This window comes from Hyla sarda, chromosome 11 (genome assembly GCF_029499605.1).
Source record: "Hyla sarda isolate aHylSar1 chromosome 11, aHylSar1.hap1, whole genome shotgun sequence".
Classification (NCBI taxonomy): domain Eukaryota; kingdom Metazoa; phylum Chordata; class Amphibia; order Anura; family Hylidae; genus Hyla; species Hyla sarda.
This window is the reverse complement of record NC_079199.1, coordinates 16029787-16052809: the sequence shown is the minus strand read 5'-3', so window position 1 is coordinate 16052809 and position 23023 is coordinate 16029787. Positions and strand designations below refer to the sequence as shown.

Sequence of the window (23023 nt, the reverse complement as noted above, 5' to 3'; positions counted from 1 at the left end):
GTGCTCCCGGCCGGAGTGACCGGCCGGAGCAAGAGCCCTGACATTCAGTCAATAAAACTTAAAATGTTTAAAATAAAAATACTAAAAAAACTACTGTACAGATGAGAGATGTGTGCAGAGATCCTACATAACAATATCCCTCACCTTAGGAGTGGAGAACCTTTACTGTCCACCGAGCAATAGGATGGTAATAAAAGAGTATGCAGCAGGCTCCCGCTAGATCCCTCCAATTGTAGTGAATAGGACAAGCTCTAATACCAGGAACATCAGCTGTTGAATGCCCGGTAGGGAGTGAAGAGGCCACAGTCCCTCCAATCCACTCACTGGCAGGGATGCCAAGAGTTGGACCGCCACCAATGGGGTATTGGCCTACATACTGTGATAAGCACAGTGGCTCAGTGGTTAGCACCATTGCCCTGCAGCACTTGGGTCCTAGGTTTAAACCCCACCAAGGACAACATCTGCAACAAGTCTGGATGTCCTCCTGTTGTTTGTGTGGGTTGGCTTCCGCACTGCAAAACATAGTGATGGGGCAGGGACCAATTTCGGGGCAGTGTAAAAGTGCTGCGGAATCTGTATGCACAATATAAAAGAATTATGATTATTATAATAAAAAGAATAGACCTTCAATAGTAAGGTCCTATAAAATCCCATTTCCTTCTTAACAATGAAGGGTGTACATGTATATCATTTGCCCATATGCTTTATATGCAGGAGGCCCTGGTTGCTATCAGCAGCTAGGACCCATGGCTAATGCCAAACAGCACCATTCAGGCCGATGTCCACATTAACCCTTTAGATGCCACAATCAAAGTTAATCTTACAATCTGAAATGGGTAAAATTGTGTTGCCAATTTGCTCAGTGGTCTAATCATAGTAACAAAGTTTGTAAGGTCAAAAAAAGACAAGAGTCCGCCGAGTTCAACCTAAAACCCTACTGTGTTGATCAAGAGGAAGGCATAAACCCCCAATGAAGCTGATGCCAACTGCCCCATGAAAAATTCCTTAACGACCCCAATATGGCGATCAGAATAATCCCTGGATCAACATTCTATCCCCATAAATCTAGTATCCATAACCTGTAATATTATTACTCTCTAGAAAAACATCCAGGTCCCAGTGGCGGATAGGTGATAAGATGTCTAGGGGTGTAGTACCCCTTTAAGGAGTTAATGCTTATGGTTTTGGATGGGATGTTTAAAGTCCACATACATTTGTTTGTTTTGTTTATCATTCTCTTGGTTAAAACTTTGCATTGATAAAAGAACAACAAGGGTTAAATATATCAGTGATCTGGGGTGCCCCAACAATCACTACTAATGTTCTATAAATCTATTTCCCCCACAGGTTATGGCTGGTGAGGTTCACAAGCACCTAGTCAAGGAATATCTAACAAAAATTATAGATATCAGGCATCACAATAGAGAGCAGCAGAAGGATCTGGCTGATGAAATGCACAATACTGCAAATCTCTTAACCACGTTCTGTACTGATCAGGTAAGTACTGCCAAAATGGGCACATGTTCTGTATAGGCGGTGGGGGCCTGATTCCTTTAACAGTTATAGCTACCCCCTTTTACAGCTAAATGATGCACAAGTACCAGAAGCCGAGTGGATGAATAATGCGATCCACAGGATTGCTGAGATCATACGACTTCAAGATGTGGAAGCAATTAAGCTGGAAGTAGGGATGCTGGCTAATGAATACCCGGATATCAGGTAAGACATTTAAATCGGGACCTATAAAAGTTAAAGGGACATTGATATAAAACTTGAGGTACAGATGTACAACATGGCAAAAAGGCACCAGGGAACTATAGGCCTGTAAGTTTAACATCTGCTGTGGGTAAGATTTTTGGGGGTTTTCTGAGAGATGCTTTTCTGGGGTATCTCAATGAAAATAAGGAGGTCGGTTGTAGATTGGATCGGGGTGAAGCTGTGGATGGTATGTATATGGACTTTTTTAAGGCATTTCATACTGTGCCACAAAAAAGCTTAATATATAAAATGAGGAAACGAACTAGGGGAGGATATATGTAAATGGCTTAGTGACAGGAAGCAGAGGGTGGAGATCAATGGAACGTACTCTGGTTGGGTGATAGTTACTTGTGGGGACCACAGGGGACAGTACTTTCATCAGTAACAACAGATGAAAAGTTTTTTGGATCCGACTGTGCCCATGTAAGTTAAATTTCACACAAAATTCACATTTCGCTAAGAAAAAAAAAGCCATATTCACTTCAATGTGCTTCCACAGCTGAATTCTGCAAAAATATAAGTGTTGTCTGATATTTTCGCGGAATTCAGCTGCGGGAGCCCATTGAAGTGAATGTGGCTTTTTTTCTCAGCAAAAGGCAGATTTTGTGCAAATTTCATGCAAAATTTAACTTAAAGGGGTACTCCCGTAGAAACTTTTTTTTTTTAATCAACTGGTGCCAGAAAGTTAAACAGATTTGTAAATTACTTCTATAAAAAAAAAAACTTAATCCTTCCAATACATTTTATAGGCTGTATACTACAGAGGAAATGCTTTTCTTTTTGGATTTCTCTTCTGTCATGACCACAGTGCTCTCTGCTGACCTCTGCTGTCCATTTTAGGAACTGTCCAGAGCAGCATAGGTTTGCTATGGAGATTTTCTCCTTCTCTGGACAGTTCCACAAATGGACAGCAGAAGTCAGCAGAGAGCACTGTGGTCGTGACATCAGAGAAATCCAAAAAGAAAAGCCTTTCCTCTGTAGTATACAGCCCCTAAAAAGTACTGGAAGGATTAAGATTTTTTAATAGAAGTAATTTACAAATCTGTTTAACTTTCTGGCACCAGTTGATTTAAAAAAAAAAAAAAGTTTTCCACGGGAGTACCCCTTTAACCCCTTAAGGACGCAGGACGTAAATGTACGTCCTGGTGAGGTGGTACTTAACGCACCAGGACGTACATTTACGTCCTAAGCATAACCGCGGGCATCGGAGCGATGCCCGTGTCATGCGCGGCTGATCCCGGCTGCTGATCGCAGCCAGGGACCCGCCGGCAATGGCCGACGCCCGCGATCTCGCGGGCGTCCGCCATTAACCCCTCAGGTGCCGGGATCAATACAGATCCCGGCATCTGCGGGAGTTCGCGATTAAAATGAACGATCGGATCGCCCGCAGCGCTGCTGCGGGGATCCGATCATTCATAACGCCGCACGGAGGTCCCCTCACCTTCCTCCGTGCGGCTCCCGGCGTCTCCTGCTCTGGTCTGTGATCGAGCAGACCAGAGCAGGAGATGACCGATAATACTGATCTGTTCTATGTCCTATACATAGAACAGATCAGTATTAGCAATCATGGTATTGCTATGAATAGTCCCCTATGGGGACTATTCAAGTGTAAAAAAAAATGTAAAAAAATGTAAAAGTAAAAGTAAAAAAAAAGTGAAAAATCCCCTCCCCCAATAAAAAAGTAAAACGTCCGTTTTTTCCTATTTTACCCCCAAAAAGCGTAAAAAACATTTTTTATAGACATATTTGGTATCGCCGCGTGCGTAAATGTCCGAACTATTAAAATAAAATGTTAATGATCCCGTACGGTGAACGGCGTGAACGAAAAAAATTTTAAAAAGTCCAAAATTCCTACTTTTTTAATACATTTTATTAAAAAAAAATTATAAAAAATGTATTAAAAGTTTTTTATATACAAATGTGGTATCAAAAAAAAGTACAGATCATGGCGCATAAAATGAGCCCCCATACCGCCGCTTATACTGAAAAATAAAAAAGTTATAGGTCATCAAAATAAAGGGATTATAAACGTACTGTCACGATGCCGGCTGGCAGGTAGTGGACCCTCTGTGCCAGAGAGGGATTGGCGTGGACCGTGCTAGTGGACCGGTTCTAAGCCACTACTGGTTTTCACCAGAGCCCGCCGCAAAGCGGGATGGTCTTGCTGCGGCGGTAGTGACCAGGTCGTATCCACTAGCAACGGCTCACCTCTCTGGCTGCTGAAGATAGGCGCGGTACAAGGGAGTAGGCAGAAGCAAGGTCGGACGTAGCAGAAGGTCGGGGCAGGCAGCAAGGATCGTAGTCAGGGGCAACGGCAGAAGGTCTGGAAACACAGGCAAGGAACACACAAGGAACGCTTTCACTGGCACTAAGGCAACAAGATCCGGCAAGGGAGTGCAAGGGAAGTGAGGTAATATAGGGAAGTGCACAGGTGAAAACCCTAATTGGAACCACTGCGCCAATCAGCGGCGCAGTGGCCCTTTAAATCGCAGAGACCCGGCGCGCGCGCGCCCTAGGGAGCGGGGCCGCGCGCGCCGGGACAGAACAGACGGGGAGCGAGTCAGGTAGGGGAGCCGGGGTGCGCATCGCGAGCGGGCGCTACCCGCATCGCGAATCGCATCCCGGCTGGCAGCAGGATCGCAGCGCCCCGGGTCAGAGGACGTGACCGGAGCGCTGCAGCGGAGGGAGTGAAGCGAGCGCTCCGGGGAGGAGCGGGGACCCGGAGCGCTCGGCGTAACAGTACCCCCCCCCTTGGGTCTCCCCCTCTTCTTGGAGCCTGAGAACCTGAGGAGCAGACTTTTGTCAAGGATGTTGTCCTCAGGTTCCCAGGATCTCTCTTCAGGACCACAACCCTCCCAGTCTACTAAAAAAAAATTTTTCCCTCTGACCTTTTTGGCAGCCAAAATTTCCTTGACCGAGAAGACGTCCGAGGAGCCGGAAACAGGAGTGGGAGGAACAGATTTGGGAGAAAAACGGTTGAGGATGAGTGGTTTGAGAAGAGAGACGTGAAAGGCATTAGGGATACGAAGAGAAGGAGGAAGAAGAAGTTTATAAGAGACAGGATTAATTTGACACAAAATTTTGAAAGGACCAAGATAGCGTGGTCCCAACTTGTAGCTAGGGACACGGAAGCGGACATATTTAGCGGAGAGCCATACCTTGTCTCCAGGGGAAAAAACGGGGGGAGCTCTTCTTTTCTTATCCGCGAACCTCTTCATGCGTGAAGAAGCCTGTAAGAGAGAATTTTGGGTCTCTCTCCATATAATGGAAAGGTCACGAGAAATTTCATCCACAGCGGGCAGACCAGAGGGCAAGGGGGTAGGGAGGGGGGGAAGAGGGTGACGGCCGTACACCACGAAAAATGGGGATTTGGAGGAAGATTCAGAGACCCTGAAGTTATACGAAAATTCGGCCCATGGAAGGAGATCTGCCCAGTCATCCTGGCGGGAGGAAACAAAATGTCGCAAATAATCACCCAGGATCTGGTTAATTCTTTCTACTTGTCCATTGGACTGGGGATGATATGCAGAGGAAAAATTTAATTTAATCTTGAGTTGTTTACAGAGAGCCCTCCAGAATTTAGACACGAATTGGACCCCTCTATCCGAGACAATCTGCGTAGGCAACCCGTGAAGACGAAAAATGTGTACAAAAAATTGTTTAGCCAACTGAGGCGCAGAAGGAAGACCAGGAAGAGGGATGAAATGTGCCATTTTGGAGAATCGATCAACGACCACCCAAATAACGGTGTTGCCACGGGAAGGGGGTAAATCAGTAATAAAATCCATACCAATCAGAGACCAAGGCTGTTCGGGGACAGGCAGAGGATGAAGAAAACCAGCGGGCTTCTGGCGAGGAGTCTTATCCCGGGCACAGATAGTGCAGGCTCGCACAAAGTCCCCAACATCCGTCTCCAGAGTCGGCCACCAATAGAAGCGGGAGATGAGTTGCACAGATTTCTTGATGCCCGCATGACCTGCGAGATGGGAGGAGTGACCCCATTTGAGAATTCCGAGGCGTTGGCGTGGAGAAACAAAGGTCTTTCCTGGAGGAGTCTGCCTGATGGAGGCAGGAGAAGTGGAGATCAGGCAGTCAGGTGGAATGATGTGTTGCGGAGGGAGATCAACTTCTGAGGCATCCGAGGAACGAGAGAGAGCATCGGCCCTAATGTTCTTATCGGCAGGACGAAAGTGAATCTCAAAATTAAATCGGGCAAAGAACAGAGACCACCGGGCCTGGCGAGGATTCAGCCGTTGGGCCGACTGGAGGTAGGAGAGGTTCTTGTGGTCGGTGTAGATAATAACAGGAAATCTTGATCCCTCCAGCAGATGCCTCCATTCCTCAAGTGCTAATTTAATGGCTAGAAGCTCTCGATCCCCGATGGAGTAGTTCCTCTCCGCTGGAGAGAAGGTCCTAGAGAAAAAACCACAAGTGACAGCATGCCCGGAAGGATTTTTTTGTAGAAGAACAGCTCCAGCTCCTACTGAGGAGGCATCAACCTCCAATAGGAAGGGTTTGGAAGGGTCAGGTCTGGAGAGCACGGGAGCCGAAGAAAAGGCAGACTTGAGTCGTTTAAAGGAGTCTTCTGCTTGAGGAGGCCAGGACTTGGGATCAGCATTTTTCTTGGTTAAAGCCACGATAGGAGCCACAATGGTAGAAAAATGTGGAATAAATTGCCTGTAATAATTGGCGAACCCCAAAAAGCGTTGGATAGCACGGAGTCCGGAGGGGCGTGGCCAATTTAAGACGGCAGAGAGTTTGTCTGGATCCATCTGTAGTCCCTGGCCAGAGACCAAATATCCTAGAAAAGGAAGAGATTGGCATTCAAACAGACATTTCTCAATTTTGGCATAGAGTTGGTTGTCACGAAGTCTCTGAAGAACCATACGGACATGCTGGCGGTGTTCTTCTAGATTGGCAGAAAAAATTAGGATATCGTCCAGATATACCACAACACAGGAGTATAACAGATCACGAAAAATTTCATTGACAAAGTCTTGGAAGACGGCAGGGGCATTGCACAGTCCAAAGGGCATGACCAGATACTCAAAGTGTCCATCTCTGGTGTTAAATGCCGTTTTCCACTCGTCCCCCTCTCTGATGCGGATGAGGTTATAGGCGCCTCTTAAGTCCAATTTAGTGAAGATGTGGGCACCTTGGAGGCGATCAAAGAGTTCAGAGATGAGGGGTAAGGGGTAGCGGTTCTTAACCGTGATTTTATTAAGACCGCGGTAGTCAATGCAAGGACGTAGGGAGCCATCTTTTTTGGACACAAAGAAAAATCCGGCTCCGGCAGGAGAGGAGGATTTACGGATAAAGCCCTTTTTTAGATTCTCCTGGACGTATTCGGACATGGCAAGAGTCTCTGGGGCAGAGAGAGGATAAATTCTGCCCCGGGGTGGAGTAGTACCCGGGAGGAGGTCGATAGGGCAATCATAAGGCCTGTGAGGAGGTAGAGTCTCAGCTTGTTTTTTGCAGAAAACATCCGCGAAGTCCATATAGGCCTTAGGGAGACCGGTTACTGGAGGAACCACAGAGTTACGGCAAGGGTTACTGGGAACCGGTTTTAGACAGTTCTTGGAACAAGAGGACCCCCAACTCTTGATCTCCCCAGTGGACCAATCCAGGGTTGGGGAATGAAGTTGAAGCCAGGGAAGTCCAAGGAGAATCTCCGAGGTGCAATTGGGGAGGACCAAAAGTTCAATCCTCTCATGATGAGATCCGATGCTCATAAGAAGGGGCTCCGTGCGGAAACGTATGGTACAGTCCAATCTTTCATTATTTACACAATTGATGTAGAGGGGTCTGGCGAGACTGGTCACTGGGATGTTGAACCTGTTGACGAGAGAGGCCAAAATAAAATTTCCTGCAGATCCAGAGTCCAAGAAGGCCACTGTAGAGAAGGAGAAGGCAGAGGCAGACATCCGCACAGGCACAGTAAGACGTGGAGAAGCAGAGTAGACATCAAGGACTGTCTCACCTTTGTGCGGAGTCAGCGTACGTCTTTCCAGGCGGGGAGGACGGATAGGACAATCCCTCAGGAAGTGTTCGGTACTAGCACAGTACAGGCAGAGGTTCTCCATACGGCGTCGTGTCCTCTCTTGAGGTGTCAGGCGAGACCGGTCGACCTGCATAGCCTCCACGGCGGGAGGCACAGGAACAGATTGCAGGGGACCAGAGGAGAGAGGAGCCGAGGAGACGAAACGCCTCGTGCGAACAGAGTCCATATCTTGGCGGAGTTCCTGACGCCTTTCAGAAAAACGCATGTCAATGCGAGTGGCTAGGTGAATAAGTTCATGTAGATTAGCAGGAATTTCTCGTGCGGCCAGAACATCTTTAATGTTGCTGGATAGGCCTTTTTTGAAGGTCGCGCAGAGGGCCTCATTATTCCAGGACAATTCTGAAGCAAGTGTACGGAATTGTACGGCATACTCGCCAACGGAAGAATTACCCTGGACCAGGTTCAACAGGGCAGTCTCAGCAGAAGAGGCTCGGGCAGGTTCCTCAAAGACACTTCGGATTTCCGAGAAGAAGGAGTGTACAGAGGCAGTGACGGGGTCATTGCGGTCCCAGAGCGGTGTGGCCCATGACAGGGCTTTTCCGGACAGAAGACTGACTACGAAAGCCACCTTAGACCTTTCAGTGGGAAACAGGTCCGACATCATCTCCAGATGCAGGGAACATTGGGAAAGAAAGCCACGGCAAAACTTAGAGTCCCCATCAAATTTATCCGGCAAGGATAAGCGTATCCCAGGAGCGGCCACTCGCTGCGGAGGAGGTGCAGGAGCTGGCGGAGGAGATGACTGCTGAAGCTGTGGTAGCAACTGTTGTAGCATAACGGTCAGTTGAGACAGCTGTTGGCCTTGTTGCGCTATCTGTTGTGACTGCTGGGCGACCACCGTGGTGAGGTCAGCGACAACTGGCAGAGGAACTTCAGCGGGATCCATGGCCGGATCTACTGTCACGATGCCGGCTGGCAGGTAGTGGACCCTCTGTGCCAGAGAGGGATTGGCGTGGACCGTGCTAGTGGACCGGTTCTAAGCCACTACTGGTTTTCACCAGAGCCCGCCGCAAAGCGGGATGGTCTTGCTGCGGCGGTAGTGACCAGGTCGTATCCACTAGCAACGGCTCACCTCTCTGGCTGCTGAAGATAGGCGCGGTACAAGGGAGTAGGCAGAAGCAAGGTCGGACGTAGCAGAAGGTCGGGGCAGGCAGCAAGGATCGTAGTCAGGGGCAACGGCAGAAGGTCTGGAAACACAGGCAAGGAACACACAAGGAACGCTTTCACTGGCACTAAGGCAACAAGATCCGGCAAGGGAGTGCAAGGGAAGTGAGGTAATATAGGGAAGTGCACAGGTGAAAACCCTAATTGGAACCACTGCGCCAATCAGCGGCGCAGTGGCCCTTTAAATCGCAGAGACCCGGCGCGCGCGCGCCCTAGGGAGCGGGGCCGCGCGCGCCGGGACAGAACAGACGGGGAGCGAGTCAGGTAGGGGAGCCGGGGTGCGCATCGCGAGCGGGCGCTACCCGCATCGCGAATCGCATCCCGGCTGGCAGCAGGATCGCAGCGCCCCGGGTCAGAGGACGTGACCGGAGCGCTGCAGCGGAGGGAGTGAAGCGAGCGCTCCGGGGAGGAGCGGGGACCCGGAGCGCTCGGCGTAACACGTACTAATTTGGTTAAAAAGTTTGTGATTTTTTTTAAGCGCAACAATAATATAAAAGTATATAATAATGGGTATCATTTTAATCGTATTGACCCTCAGAATAAAGAACACATGTCATTTTTACCAGAAATTGTACGGCGTGAAAACAAAACCTTCCAAAATTAGCAAAATTGCGTTTTTCGTTTTAATTTCCCCACAAAAATAGTGTTTTTTGGTTGCGCCATACATTTTATGATATAATGAGTGATGTCATTACAAAGGACAACTGGTCGCGCAAAAAACAAGCCCTCATACTAGTCTGTGGATGAAAATATAAAAGAGTTATGATTTTTAGAAGGCGAGGAGGAAAAAATGAAAACGTAAAAATTAAATTGTCTGAGTCCTTAAGGCCAAAATGGGCTGAGTCCTTAAGGGGTTAAGTAATGAATGCGGGATCAAATTAAAGTAATTAAGGCTATAAACACATACAGAATTTTCATTCAGATTTATATGTGGAAATCCATGCTAAATTTCTGGCATATGAACATAGCCTAAGAGTTTTGACTTTTTTTTTTTTTTATGGACTTTTCCATAAATAAGACATAACGTGCAGTGTTTAGCAACCAAAGCTTTGTGAACTAAGTTGTACCTACAAGCATTGTGGTGACCTCTAGGTACACTCCATCGGGGAGATTTATTAAAACTTGTGCAGAGGAAAAGTGGAGGAGTTGTGTGGTGCCACATTTGTGTTAGGAGAAATACCTTTTCACGTTGTGACGCCAGGGCACCGTTACCCTTTACACGGTCTGAGGCTGGAGACAGCTTCTACTGGGCCAGACACACACCGATGACAGGTTACAGATAACTGTGTTTACTGAGCAGGGTGCAGGTGGTAATGCACAAACAGTAAGTCTCAAGTGAGAGGATGCAGCGTTACCCCTTGGGAGCCCTGTTGCCTTGCTGGGACTTGTGGTGCTTTCACCAGTTGAATTGATAATGTCTTGTGAGATGTGTAGATGATTCCTGGTAGGCAGGGGTTCGGAGACGTAAAAAAGAGAAAAATACTTTCAGCTCACCACATGCCCAGATATACAAGGAGAAGGTGTCCATTAGCAGGGAGCACAGGAAACAGTAGCCAAGCCATATCCTTGGTCGATGCAATCCAACAAGAGAAGAAAAGGTTCCAGCTCCTCCAAAAAAATAGTCCTAAAAAATGTAGCTTAAATTCATATCATCTTTAAAACCGAAAAGGAAAGAAAACCAAAAAAGTGCTCTGGTGAGTTAAAAACCCACGTCCACCGACGTGATCTGATGGGTTGCTATGAGTAACTGCTCCATTTTTCCTCTGCACAGGTTTTGATAAGTCCCCCCCCCCCCCCATGTCTTTTTCTAAAGTTTGTCAAAAAGAACAAAAGAGCCTAAAATTTCTTCTTCCAGCCAGAGACACGTGATCGCCTTTTTATACATCAAAGGGAACCTGAACATCTCCGCGCTGAACTCGATCGTGAACGCATTGGAGAACAGCATCAGACGAGATGATCCAGAAAGACGACTGTTCACATTTATCCCAAGTTATTCCTCTAACAGCGCAGTTTGTGTACAAATGAGGAAAACACCAGCACAGATCACAGAGTGTTGTCGTTGTTCTTGTTGTTCCTGATGTAACTCCAGTCTCAGGCTATGTTCCCACTCAGTATTCTGGAGCTCATTTTGAGTCATAACTTGTCAATAAATCATTAAAAAATGTCATAATGTCAATAATGAGGATTGCACCTAACTATTTGTATTCTTAGTAATGAAGCATTTCCTGGTTTTATTACCCTTAGTGGAGGTGTTCCCCAGGGGCACGGATCTTATTTGGTGCTTCCCACATTCTGGCCCACTGAGGAGGCATTCGGGGAGTTGTTGAAGGGGCTAAGAGTTGGAATACATTGAAGATACATAGAATACATAGAATACATAGAAGATGTCACTAATTCTGGGACAAGGCCAAAGCGATTTTGAGGGATACCATTTTGTCCTATAAGAACGCCAAAAAGAAAGACACACGCCAGATTTTTGATATTCAGAAGTGCTACTATAAACCCCTGGGCCATAGCCTGGTGTCACTAACTCCCCTATTATCCTCCCACCCCCTAAAAGTAGGGGGTGGGAGGATAATAGGGGAGTCAGTGACTTTGGGCTACGGCCCAGGGTTTTATGGTAATGATTATTGAGGATCCCTTATCCCCCTTTAAGGGTGTTTTGGTTACTTCAGGAGTGCAGTACATGACCTACCTACACAACTTAACTGGGAATGGTGGATTGGCATGGAAATGTGTGAAATATTACTTTAGCTGCAGTATTCAAGTGCTGCTGTTTCTAAGTGCTTTGGAGAGATATTGCAGGAGACTGACTTGGAGTTGTTCAACTGCAACATCTGTGTTTCCGCTGACCACTGCTTCAGAACAGGTAAGGAATTTGTTCAGGTGTTTGGTATTGTGTGTTTGCTAATGAGCCTAGCTCATTAAGGTCTTACATTTGTTTTGGGGGAGGAGCTTGTGAGGGAGTGTAGCTGGCCTAATTCATTAGCTGCTATATTCAAGTGCTGCTGTTTCTAAGTGCATTGTCAGGGTGGCCCATCATATATTGCAGCTAGCAGCAAGGTAACATGACCCCAGGTAATTATGTGACAAACAGCTCCCAGGTCAAACACCAGCATAGGGGTGGGTTTAAAAGGCTGATAAAACATAGGTCTGGTCACAAAACCGGATATGGGTCAAAAATGAGCCGACTGGAGTCACCGTTTCACTCCGGTCGGCTCATTAAAGTAAATGGAGTTCAGCGCGGGTCCGGCTGGGGTACGGGAGCGACCGGTTTGCCCCTCCCCCAGCCGGATCCGGCACCCGTAATGTAAAAACAAAGTGTGAATGCAGTCTAAGTCCTGATAATACTTCAGATGCTGCAGTATTTGAAAGGCAGAGATGGAAAGATGAAAAAATAAAAGCCTGGGAATTAAGGCAGAAGGCATTAGGGGGTTGTAAGGAACATAAAAAAAGAGAACATTTCCTTCAAAACAGCACAACATCTTTACCTGTGTAGTATTACAAATTGGCTCTAACTGAAATGAGCTGCAATACCACAAACAACATGAGGACAGGTGTGGTGCTGTTTCAAAAGGAAATCACCTCTGTCTTCCTGGAGTCTCCACACCGAGTGACATGAGCCACCATCCTTCCTCTTTCCCAGGGTTCAAGCTGTGAGGTAAAGATGTGAGGAAAAGTTGTGAGGTAAGGATATGAGGTAAGTGTGGTAGCCCAGTACGGGAGGTGTTACCCCATACCCTTGCTGCCCTGTCAGGCAGCCTCCTGCAGTGTCCTCTGCCCCCCCCCCCTCCTCCCCTGCATCTGTTTATTGTAATTGTATATAATCCCTATACTATATATGTAAGAGTTTTATATCTTTAAGACTGTTTACCATGTGATTTGTCATGCGATTGTTACCCAGGAAGTACCAATGACCAGGTGACCTAGGGGTGGCCAATGGGACCCCACCAGAGTCTCCCCCATATAAGCCCTGGGTGGAGCCTCTGCTCTCTTAGTCTTTGCTGAGGTCCAGACAAGTGGTGCCTAAGTGTGTGTCCAGAGTCATAGGAGGCCTCAAGTCCAGTCTGCAGCCACAAGCTACAAACCTGCAAGTAACCACAGTCACAGTCTTGTCAGTCACAAGTCAGTCAAGTCAAAGTCATCTGTCTAGCCAGCGTGGACTGCACTAAATTGTCCACCTCTACTACAAGTCACAGCAAGCCCTTAAGGTCTCTGAAGTAAACTGATCACCTCCATGGGCCCTGGCTGAACTGTATAGACTTTTCCACCTGTCTAACCTTAGTAAAGCTACCGTTGTCCGTAACTTGGCGTCGGAGTCATTATTGCCCCTGTGCCTAGCCCAGGATTCAGCGGTATACCTTCGGGTGGTATTGTGGATCAATCACGCCCTGGCGTCATGAATACATGGGGTTAATACCATCTGCCCCTAGGGTAATTCCATCTGCCCTTTGCATCACACCCCATACCACATAAGGATGTGAGGAGAAGTTGTGAGGAAAAGTTGTGAGGTGAAGTTGTGAGGTAAAGTTGTGAGATAAAGGTGTGAGGTAAGGGTGTGAGGTAAGGGTGTGAGGTAAAGATGTGATGTAAAGATGTGAGGTAAGGGTGTGAGGTAGAGGTGTGAGGTAAGGGTGTGAGGTAAGTGTGTGAGGTAAGGGTGTGAGGTAAAGATGTGAGGTAAGGGTGTGAGGTAAAGATGTGATGTAAAGATATGAGGTAAGGGTGTGAGGTAAGGGTGTGAGGTAAGGGTGTGAGGTAAGGGTGTGAGGTAAAGATGCATCATCAGGTGTCTGTCAGTGGCTTACTCTGACTGAGCATGCATGTGTATAGGAGAATCAATGTTAAAGGGGTTATCCAGGAAAAAAAACTTTTTTCTATATATATATATATATCAACTGGCTCCAGAAAGTTGAACAGATTTGTAAATTACTTCTATTAAAACATATTAATCCTTTCAGTACTTATGAGCTTCTGAAGTTGAGTTGTTCTTTTCTGTCTAAGTCCTCTCTGATGACACGTGTCTCGGGAAACGCCCAGTTTAGAAGCAAATCCCCATAGCAAACCTCTTCTAAACTGGGCGGTTCCCGAGACACGTGTCATCAGAGAGCACTTAGACAGAAAAGAACAACTCAACTTCAGAAGCTCTCAAGTGCTTAACGGATTAAGATTTTTTAATAGAAGTAATTTACAAATCTGCTTAACTATCTGGAACTATCTGGAGCCTCTTTGGTAATGTATTGTTTTCCATACCAGTATGCCTCCAGCTGTTGCAAAACTACAACTCCCAGTATGCCCGGACAGCCAACGGCTGTCCGGGCATACTGGGAGTTGTAGTTTTGCAACAGCTGGAGACACATTAGTTGAGAAACACTGTAGCAATGTGTAGACAAAGGCACCGAAACACTTGTCTTCACCCTTGACGTGAATTTCCAAGCTTGAATTTCCCTATTTTGCAGGTCAGGTCGAATGAATAATTTCCTAATATATTTTTATAAAATAATACAAAACCTCCAAAGACAGAAAATAACAGGATGCCCCCCACCCCCTTGCAGGAAATACTAGGGGGCACTCAGGGACTCTTATCCTGTTACGCACTGACCTCAGTAATATTCTGCATGCAGGATGTGTTGTGTTTTAAAGGGGTATTCCAGGAAAAAACTTTATATATATATATATATATATGCATGCGTATAGGAGAATCAATGTTAAAGGGGTTATCCAGGAAAAAAAACTTTTTTTTTATATATATCAACTGGCTCCAGAAAGTTAAACAGATTTGTAAATGACTTCTATTAAAAAAATCTTAATCCTTTCAGTACTTATGAGCTTCTGAAGTTAAGGTTGTTCTTTTCTGTCTAAATCCTCTCTGATGACACCTGTCTCGGGAAACGCCCAGTTTAGAAGCAAATCCCCATAGCAAACCTCTTCTAAACTGGGTGTTTCCCGAGACAGGTATCATCAGAGAGGATTTAGACAGAAAAGAACAACCTTAACTTCAGAAGCTCATAAGTACTGAAAGGATTAAGATTTTTTAATAGAAGTAATTTACAAATCTGTTTAACTTTCTGGAGCCAGTTGATATATATATATATATATATGTATATATATATATATATATATATATATAAAAGTTTTTCCTGGAATACCCCTTTAAATCTCAACAATACAGGGGATTTGGAGCTTTGTATCAGGAAAGCTGACAGTATAAAAATATAAAGAGGTAGTTTTGCAACAGCTGGAGGCACACTGGCCAGGAAACAATGCTTTACTGTAGATATTTCTTGGTGGAATTTGGCACTTTTTATGAAAATCTGCCAAAAATGTACTTCGTCTCTTGCTGATAGAAATGGGGGATTGGAAATCCTCTGCAGGGAGATCATTGGCACTGTAGGTGTCTGGCATCCACTTATCTCCCGTTCCCTGTTAAAGTAAACATGCACGCTCGGTCAGTATAAGTGAGCATGTACCATAGTCCCTAAATGTGAATGCCAGTGTTTCCCAACCAGTGTGGCAACAGCTGGAGGCTCACCCATTGGAAAACACTGGTGTATGCATATGCACTTCAGATGGGATTTTTTTTTCTCTATTTCCTTTGCAATAGTTTTTATAAAATAGCACAACTTCTATACAGAAAAGTTTTTTTGGGGGGATCCCAAAGACTAAACACATTTATAAGGCTGCATTCACACTACGCTTGCAGCGTACGGCTGCCGGATCCGGCTGGGAGAGGGGAAAACCGAGCGCTCCCGTACCCCAGCCGGACCGGCGCCGAACTCCATTGACTTTAATGAGCCGACCGGATTCAAATAGTGACTTCGGACGGCTCATTTCTGCCCCATATCCGGTTTTGTGACCGGATCTAAAACTGTAGTATACTACGGTTTCAGGTCCGGTCACAAAACTGGATACGGGGCACAAAAGAGCCGACCGGAGTCACTGTTCGACTCCAGTCCATGGATCCGGCAGCCGTATGTTGCAAAAGTAATGTGAATGCAGCCTAAGGCACTTAGGTGTGTCAATTTAAAGGGGTACTCCGGTGAAAACCTTTTTTCTTTTAAATCAACTGGTGGCAGAAAGTTAAACATATTTGGAAATTACTTCTATTAAAAAATCTTAATCCTTCCAGTACTTATTAGCTGCTGAATGCTACAGAGGAAATTCCTTTCTTTTTGGAACACTGATGACATCACGAGCACAGTGCTCTCTGCTGACATCTCTGTCCATTTTACCAACCATGCATAGCAGATGTTTGCTAAGGGCAGCATGGTGGCTCAGTGGTTAGCACTGCTGCCTTGCAGTGCTGGGGACTTGGGTTCAAATTCCACTAAGGACAACAATAAATAAAGTGTTATTGTTATTATAATAACGTCAGCAGAGAGAACTGTGCTCGTGATGTCATCAGAGAGCATTCCAAAAAGAAAAGAATTTCCTCTGTAGTATTCAGCAGCTAATAAGTACAGGAAGGATTAAGATTTTTTAATAGAAGTAATTTACAAATATGTTTAACTTTCTGCCACCAGTTGATTTAAAAGAAAAAAGGTTTTCACCGGAGTACCCCTTTAAGAAAACCACATCCCCTTGGCAGAGAGCAAACTTTCCTTCCAGAAACAGGGCCCCACTCTTGTGCGAGGGCAGCACCTGGTATTGCAGCTCATTCCCATTCAAGTAAATGGGACTTGCCCTGTAGTCTCTTAAAGGGGTACTCCGAAGGAAAAAAATGGTTTGAATCTACTAGTGCCAGTATTTGTATTAACATTCTTAATCCTTCCACTTGTAATCAACTGCTGTATGCTCCAGAGGAAGTTGTGTACAGTGGTCCCTCAAGTTACAATATAAATTGGTTCTGGGCCGACCATTGTATGTTGAAACCATTGTATTTTGGGACCAGAACTCTATGGAAACCTGGTTATTGGTTCTAAAGGCATCAAAATGTCATCCAAAAAAAGGAAAAAGTGAGGATTAAAGAAAGATAAGTAGATAACTAATATAGATAAAGCAAATCCTTATATATAAAAGTAATAAAGATCTGCTGGGAGCTGTAATCACTGTCTATGTCAGTGTTTCCCAACCAGGGTGCCTCCAGCTGTTGCAAAACTACAACTCCCAGCATGCCCGGACAGCCAAAGGCACCCTGCTTGGGAAACACTGAAAGGAGCTTCTTCAGGGTCCTGTAAGTAAAAAAGTAACATGGAGCCGCCCTCACCTGGTGTCCAAAGGAGCAGCTAACCCTGGTACAGGTAAAGAGTACAGAACATGTAATACCTCTCTGTACTGTAGAGGGCGCTACCAGACACCAGTCAGTGCATACACTTCAGTAATAATTTTTTTTTTTTTGCCCATTCTGATTGGTCAGATTTTCCAGTCTCTGACATGTTTCACAGATCTGGACTGTCCGTAGCATTGTATGTTGAGTCTGGTTTCAACTTACAATGGTCCAGAAAAGACCATTGTATGTTGAAACTATTGTATGTTGAGACCATTGTAAGTTGAGGGATCACTGTAGTTCTTTCCAGTCTGATCACAGTGCTCTCTGCTGACACCTCTGTCCATGTCAGGAACTGTCCAGAGCAGGAAAGGTTAGCTATAGGGATTTCCTCCTGCTCTTGACAGTCCCTAATACGGACAGAGGTGTACCAGAGAGCACTGGAAAGAACTACAAAAGTTCCTCTGGAGCATACAGCAGCTGATAAGTACTGGAAGTGTTAAAATGCTTTTCATCCTATTGTGCCCGGTTAGCAAAAAACACAAAACAAACATTAGATCACCTTTTTTCGTTCCCCTGTTGTGCCGCTATAGCTCTTCGGTCCTCCGGTCTCCTTTCTTCTTTCGTGTGACCAAATCGTCACATTGCAGTCAGCTTATGACTAGCTGCATGGATGTCCTGCGTCGGCTGGTGATATAGCGGCACAATGGGGGAACGGAGGAAGGTGAGTTTGTTCTTTTTTTATTTATTTATTTATTTTTTACAGCCCAGGCACAATAGGATGAAAAACATGGGCACAATAGTACTCATTTAACCCTTCCAGTACTTATCAGCTGCTGTATGCTCCAGAGGAAGTTGTGCAGTTCTTTCCAGTCTGATCACAGTGCTCTCTGCTGACACCTCTGTCTGTGTTAGGAACGGTCCAGAGCAGGAGAAAATCTGTATAGATATAATTTAATTTACAAGTCTGTATAACTTTCAGGCACCAGAAGATTTAAAAACCTTTATTTTTTGCTTCTGGAGTACCCCTTTAATACAGAAAAAATAAAAGAAAGAAAAAAGACCGGGAAACGGCGCCTCGTGTGTTACCCTTAAACACAAACAGCAGGTGAAATTGTGGGGAAACCCACGGTACTTATAGGTGGCTGCTCACCAGATGTTAATAAAGGTAGCGCATATCACCCTGTATAGGGGTACTCACTGATATCCAGGAGGGGCTGCAAGCCGGAGGTCACAGGCGCATAGGTCCTGACGTAAATGGAAAAGAACCTCATTCGTCCAGGCGCTGCCGGTTAGGTCATCAGGTGGTGCACAAATGATGCAATGTATACCTTAGAATATTGTATACAAGAAAATGTATTTAAAAAAAAATAAACAGACAGATTACGCGTTTTGAGGGTGACTCCCCTCTTCTTCAGATCAGGCGAGCACACCTGATCTGAAAAAGAGGGGAGTCACCCTCGAAACGCATTATTCCTTTAATGCAGAGGTTGTATTGCAAATTTGGAAATGGGTTTTATAAACCAGGAAAATTCTTACAGCGCATCGGTGTCAGCCACAAAGAAGCCAAAAATAAATTTCCAGTAAATGTTATTACTTAGAGGAACTGAGGACTCCGAGAGTTAAAAAATGAGGGAGGGATAACTACAGGAATTTGGGAAATGCGTTGCATACTTGCTGAATAAAGCTTTTATTCCTCAATCCACCTACTTGAAGCCTCTCTGTTCTGTCAACGCCCGACAATTCCCTGTTACCTACGAAGTTTGTTGGATTCTGCATAAAGCGTAAATCATAATAAAGTGAAGAAAAGGAAACGGAGCACTCACACGATCAATGTCCTTCGGATAAGATTTCGCAGATGGAATCCCCACTCAGGGGTCTTCTGCAGGATGGCGGTAGATGGAAATGGGGGAGCTCAGACGCCGGCCGCGGTCCGTATCGTGCCAACGGGCCCTTCGTCAGGCCGTATGAATCCCCGTTAGCGCCATACCCCAGAGGTGCACTCTGGGAGTTGTAATTTTGTAACAGCTGGAGGCACCCCTGGTTGGAAAACACTGATCTATACTATATACTACTATATAGTCCAACATGCTGGGAGTTGTAGTTTTCATTTGGGGCAGCTGCTGAGGTACAGGCTGTATCAGGGCATGCTGGGAGTTGTAGTTAGTGACTAATTGCATCTCCCGAATTAAATAAAAAAAAAAGCAATCAAAAAGTTACATCAAAACAAAAATGGGCCTGTTAAAAACTACAGATCGGGGCTAAAAAAATGAGCCTCATACATCCCCGTATAAGGAGGTATCAGCATTTGGTGGTTGAATACACAAAGAACAAAAAGCGGAAACATTTCAGCGCTATCACTATGGCAAATATCAACTGCAGCCGTGAATTCAGGTAAATATTACTTGTACCGTTTGCGTCTATTTGCTGCTGTAGCTCAGTGACAATAGCGCTAAAACCAAATTGTCCCCTTATAATAGGGACCTTCTTAAAGACGCAAGAATAGAAAGTAGAGCAAAGGAAAATCTCAGTCTTCGCCTTCAGGATTTTGAGACTCTTGGATATGACGCACTTTTGCAAGATATGTTCAAGAAGCTGAAGGTAAGTAACACAACTTACTATGAAGCCCATTAACAATAGGGAGCAGGAAAAGGGGGGAGGGGACCTCTGTCAAAAAGCTGCATGCCACATAATTTGTTTTCTACAATCATTCTAGTCTCGTTATAGGAAACTGTGCCATGGAAAAGTACGGAAAGAGAACTTTTCAGATATAATGCATTATGTCAGATCATGTATTACTTCTCTCAGGCCCCTATGCCAACCCTGTTTTCAGGTACGAGTCCTTTGCTGTAGTTCAGTATTAATAAGAATGTACTGGTTGAAACACACAGGAATTACACTTGGCAACCAGATGTTTGCTGGGAGTCAATAGGAAATAGAATAGAAAAGTCAATAGAACATTTTTTGCATTTATTTCACCATCAAACAGCAGCAGAACAAGGAAGAGGTTACACTAAGCACTGAATTGCTGCTGATGGTGATAATGATGATAACAAGCTAAAGGGAGGGTGAGTGAGCTAAAAGAAAGGGGCAGCACTAAGAACATACCGCAGTAGTCACACAAGTATTTACATAAGGCACAGCTACACTGAGTGGTGAGAGATGAGAGGAAAACCTCACAGGGGTACTCTGGAAGAAACCCAATTCACACATGGAGGGAGTTTAAAGAGGTACTCTGCTGGAAAACATTTTTTTTTTTTATAAATCAACTGGTGCCAGAAAGTTATACAGATTTGTAAATAACTTCTATATAAAAATGTAATCCTTCCAGCACTTATCAGCTGCTGTATGCTCTAGAGGAAGTTGTGTAGTTCTTTTCTGTCTGACCACAGTGCTCTCTGCTGACACCTCTGTCCATGTCAGGAACTGTCCAGAGCAGGAGGGTTCACTATGGGGATTTCCTCCTGCTCTGAACAGTTCCTGACATGGACAGAGGTGACAGCAGAGAGCACTAAAAAAAACAACAACAAAAAACACCACTCACCTCTCCGTCGTTCCCCCGTAGCTCCTGTCTCTCCTCTTCTCTCTCTGTTTCCTGGGCGGACAGCCTCTGCAGAGCCGTTGTCGTGCAGGAAGCCTGGGCTGGACTAATACGGAGCTGCTGCCTCCTTGCTGTCACGTTTAACGCTGTGTGCGTCTTTAAAGTCAACCCTAGGATCCTGGGGGCCCGGGCCCCTTACAGGGGTAATAGTTGTACCCCTCTGATGGCGGCCCTGGCAGCCATACCAGTGTACCTCAGGACTAGGGAATGCTCCAAGTGCACCACATCTAATGATTCTTTTTGGGCCATATCTAGGAGCAATGGTTTAAAAAAATGATAAGCACCATACTAATCATTGTAACCATCACTATTTGCATGGGTCAACAGGTTAGTGCAGTTGATGCTGGTGTTAGTTTCTCTTTAGGGAACGTTCACACATACAGGATCCTGCGCAGATTTGATGTGCAGGATTTGTAACTGCCGATTAGAAGCTGCGCTCAGTCATTTAGCTTACATTGAAATCTGCAACAGAAAATCCTGTGCATCAAAGCCTGCGCTTCAAATCTGCATATGTGTGAACGTACCCTTAGCAAGTACTTTTCTGGGGGAAATGGGGGGATTGGGTTGGGGAGCCAAATCTTGGCCCTCCCCATCCCTCTGCGGATGCCCATGGTATTGGGTCTCTTAGAGAGACAGTGTCCAGCCCTCTTGTGACCCCATCACTTTGCATTTGGGGGGGCAAAAAACCTAAGCAGGACCTCCCTCTATATAGGAACAAAGGTCGGAGGAAGGGTGTGGAGGAAGGAATAATCACTCTAAGGCTGGGTTCACACCACGTTTTCTTAAATACGGTTCCCGTATACGGTTTGGAGGAGGGGGGCGGGGCTTAATTGCGGCGCCCGCACTCAGCCGTATTCGGGAACCGTATTTAATACAAGTCTATGAGCCGACCGGAGTGAACCGCAGCCTCCGGACGGCTTCGTTTTCGGCCGTATGCGGTTTCCCGACCGCAGGCAAAAACGTGACCTTTCTTTCTTTTTTGTTTAGGTTGTGATTGGTAAGATTCATTTTCAGGTGGTCCTAGAATACATCACTCGACTTCTGGAGAATCCTGTGAGATTTGAAGACCAAATTCAACTCCGAACTGTGAAAAGACAAATTAATGTGAATGCGAACCGCATTAAATGCTTATTTTCAAGCAACGTAAGTGAGAAATTTACAAATAAATAGGACATTAAAGAGAAAATAGGGATTTGTGTATATAAAGTGTAGTAGAAGGCACCAAATTCACTTGTAGAATGTAATGTCAAGCAGCTGTAGTATAATATCCACCCAAAAGAGTACAGTGAAGCCTCTCAAAAAGACCACATCATTAAGCAGGGGTGTAACCAAATTTTCATGGGCCCCAGGGGAATGGACCTGGATCCCTCCCCACCTCATTATTAGTCTGCCCCCCCCCGCCCCTCAGACTAATATAGTGACTATATAGCATTATATACCAGCAGTGACTCACAGCTGACATCTTCTTTGCGTCGTTCTCTTTCTTCTCCAAATCTCCATGACGACTTCTTCCAGCCATGTTTTTTTTCTGCAGAGTGCCAAAAAACACTATCTTAGACTCCTTCTAACACATATTCCACATTTGCAGTCCCCCAATCAGCCTTGTAGTCTCCAGATTAGCCAGGCAGTTCTCCCTATAAGCAAAATAGTCCCCGGGTAATCCCTCAACTCCAGTAGGCAGGCTGTCCCCAGGGCAATTCCTCTCAGTAGGCAGGTAGTTTCCAGGTAACCTCCCAACGTAGGCTTCTCGGCCTTTTGGCTAAGATCAAGTGTAGTATCTGTTCTTATGAGAGGTTTAGTCTTTGCCATTGATGTAGGATGGCTGCTGCATGGAGGAGCAGGTGTACCGGGGCGTTCTGGGGCTGGTGCCACATAACCAGCTCAACGGCTGTCCTGATGTGACCTGTTTCCTCCGGGTCTCGCCATGAGGTTGGGGGGTGTTGAGCCGAGGTACTTCTGTGCCTTGGGGAGTGGTGACCCTGAGGTGCCGAAACTCAATGGGTGTGAAAGCACTGCACCATTACTCTTCACCTTTGACACTCACCCATGGTATCGCGGCCTTTTGGCTAGGATCAGGGACATTTTTATAGATCCGGCCGGATGACCGGGCAGTATATCTGCACTCATCCACTTATTTTTTATTTTTTTTGTTTGTCACTGTGCCACTTTTATGTGTCTGTTTTTGTACACAGGATTGTCAGGATGCGGTAGCCCTTCTGGGTGTCCCTCCTGG

At 45.6% G+C, this 23023-nt stretch overlaps 1 protein-coding gene and 1 pseudogene across 9 annotated transcripts in view; both read left to right on the top strand.

Annotated features, from left to right (window-relative positions):
- LOC130295119 (tumor necrosis factor alpha-induced protein 2-like) overlaps positions 1-11325 on the top strand; it is a 43600-nt gene extending 32275 nt beyond the window's left edge. For 4 of the 9 annotated variants that reach the window (XM_056545461.1, XM_056545460.1, XM_056545458.1 and 1 more), the window contains exons 13-15: positions 1348-1497; positions 1583-1719; positions 10839-11325. In XM_056545461.1, coding sequence (XP_056401436.1) covers positions 1348-1497; positions 1583-1719; positions 10839-11061 — 510 coding nt within the window. In that variant the 3' untranslated portion in view covers positions 11062-11325. The remainder of the gene's footprint in view (positions 1-1347; positions 1498-1582; positions 1720-10838) is intronic. The other 5 variants (XM_056545463.1, XM_056545464.1, XM_056545465.1 and 2 more) reach the window with 4 other exon arrangements.
- Positions 11326-22529: 11204 nt separating this feature from the next.
- Positions 22530-22594, top strand: LOC130296078 (U2 spliceosomal RNA; annotated as a pseudogene).
- The last annotated feature ends 429 nt before the right edge of the window (positions 22595-23023 follow it).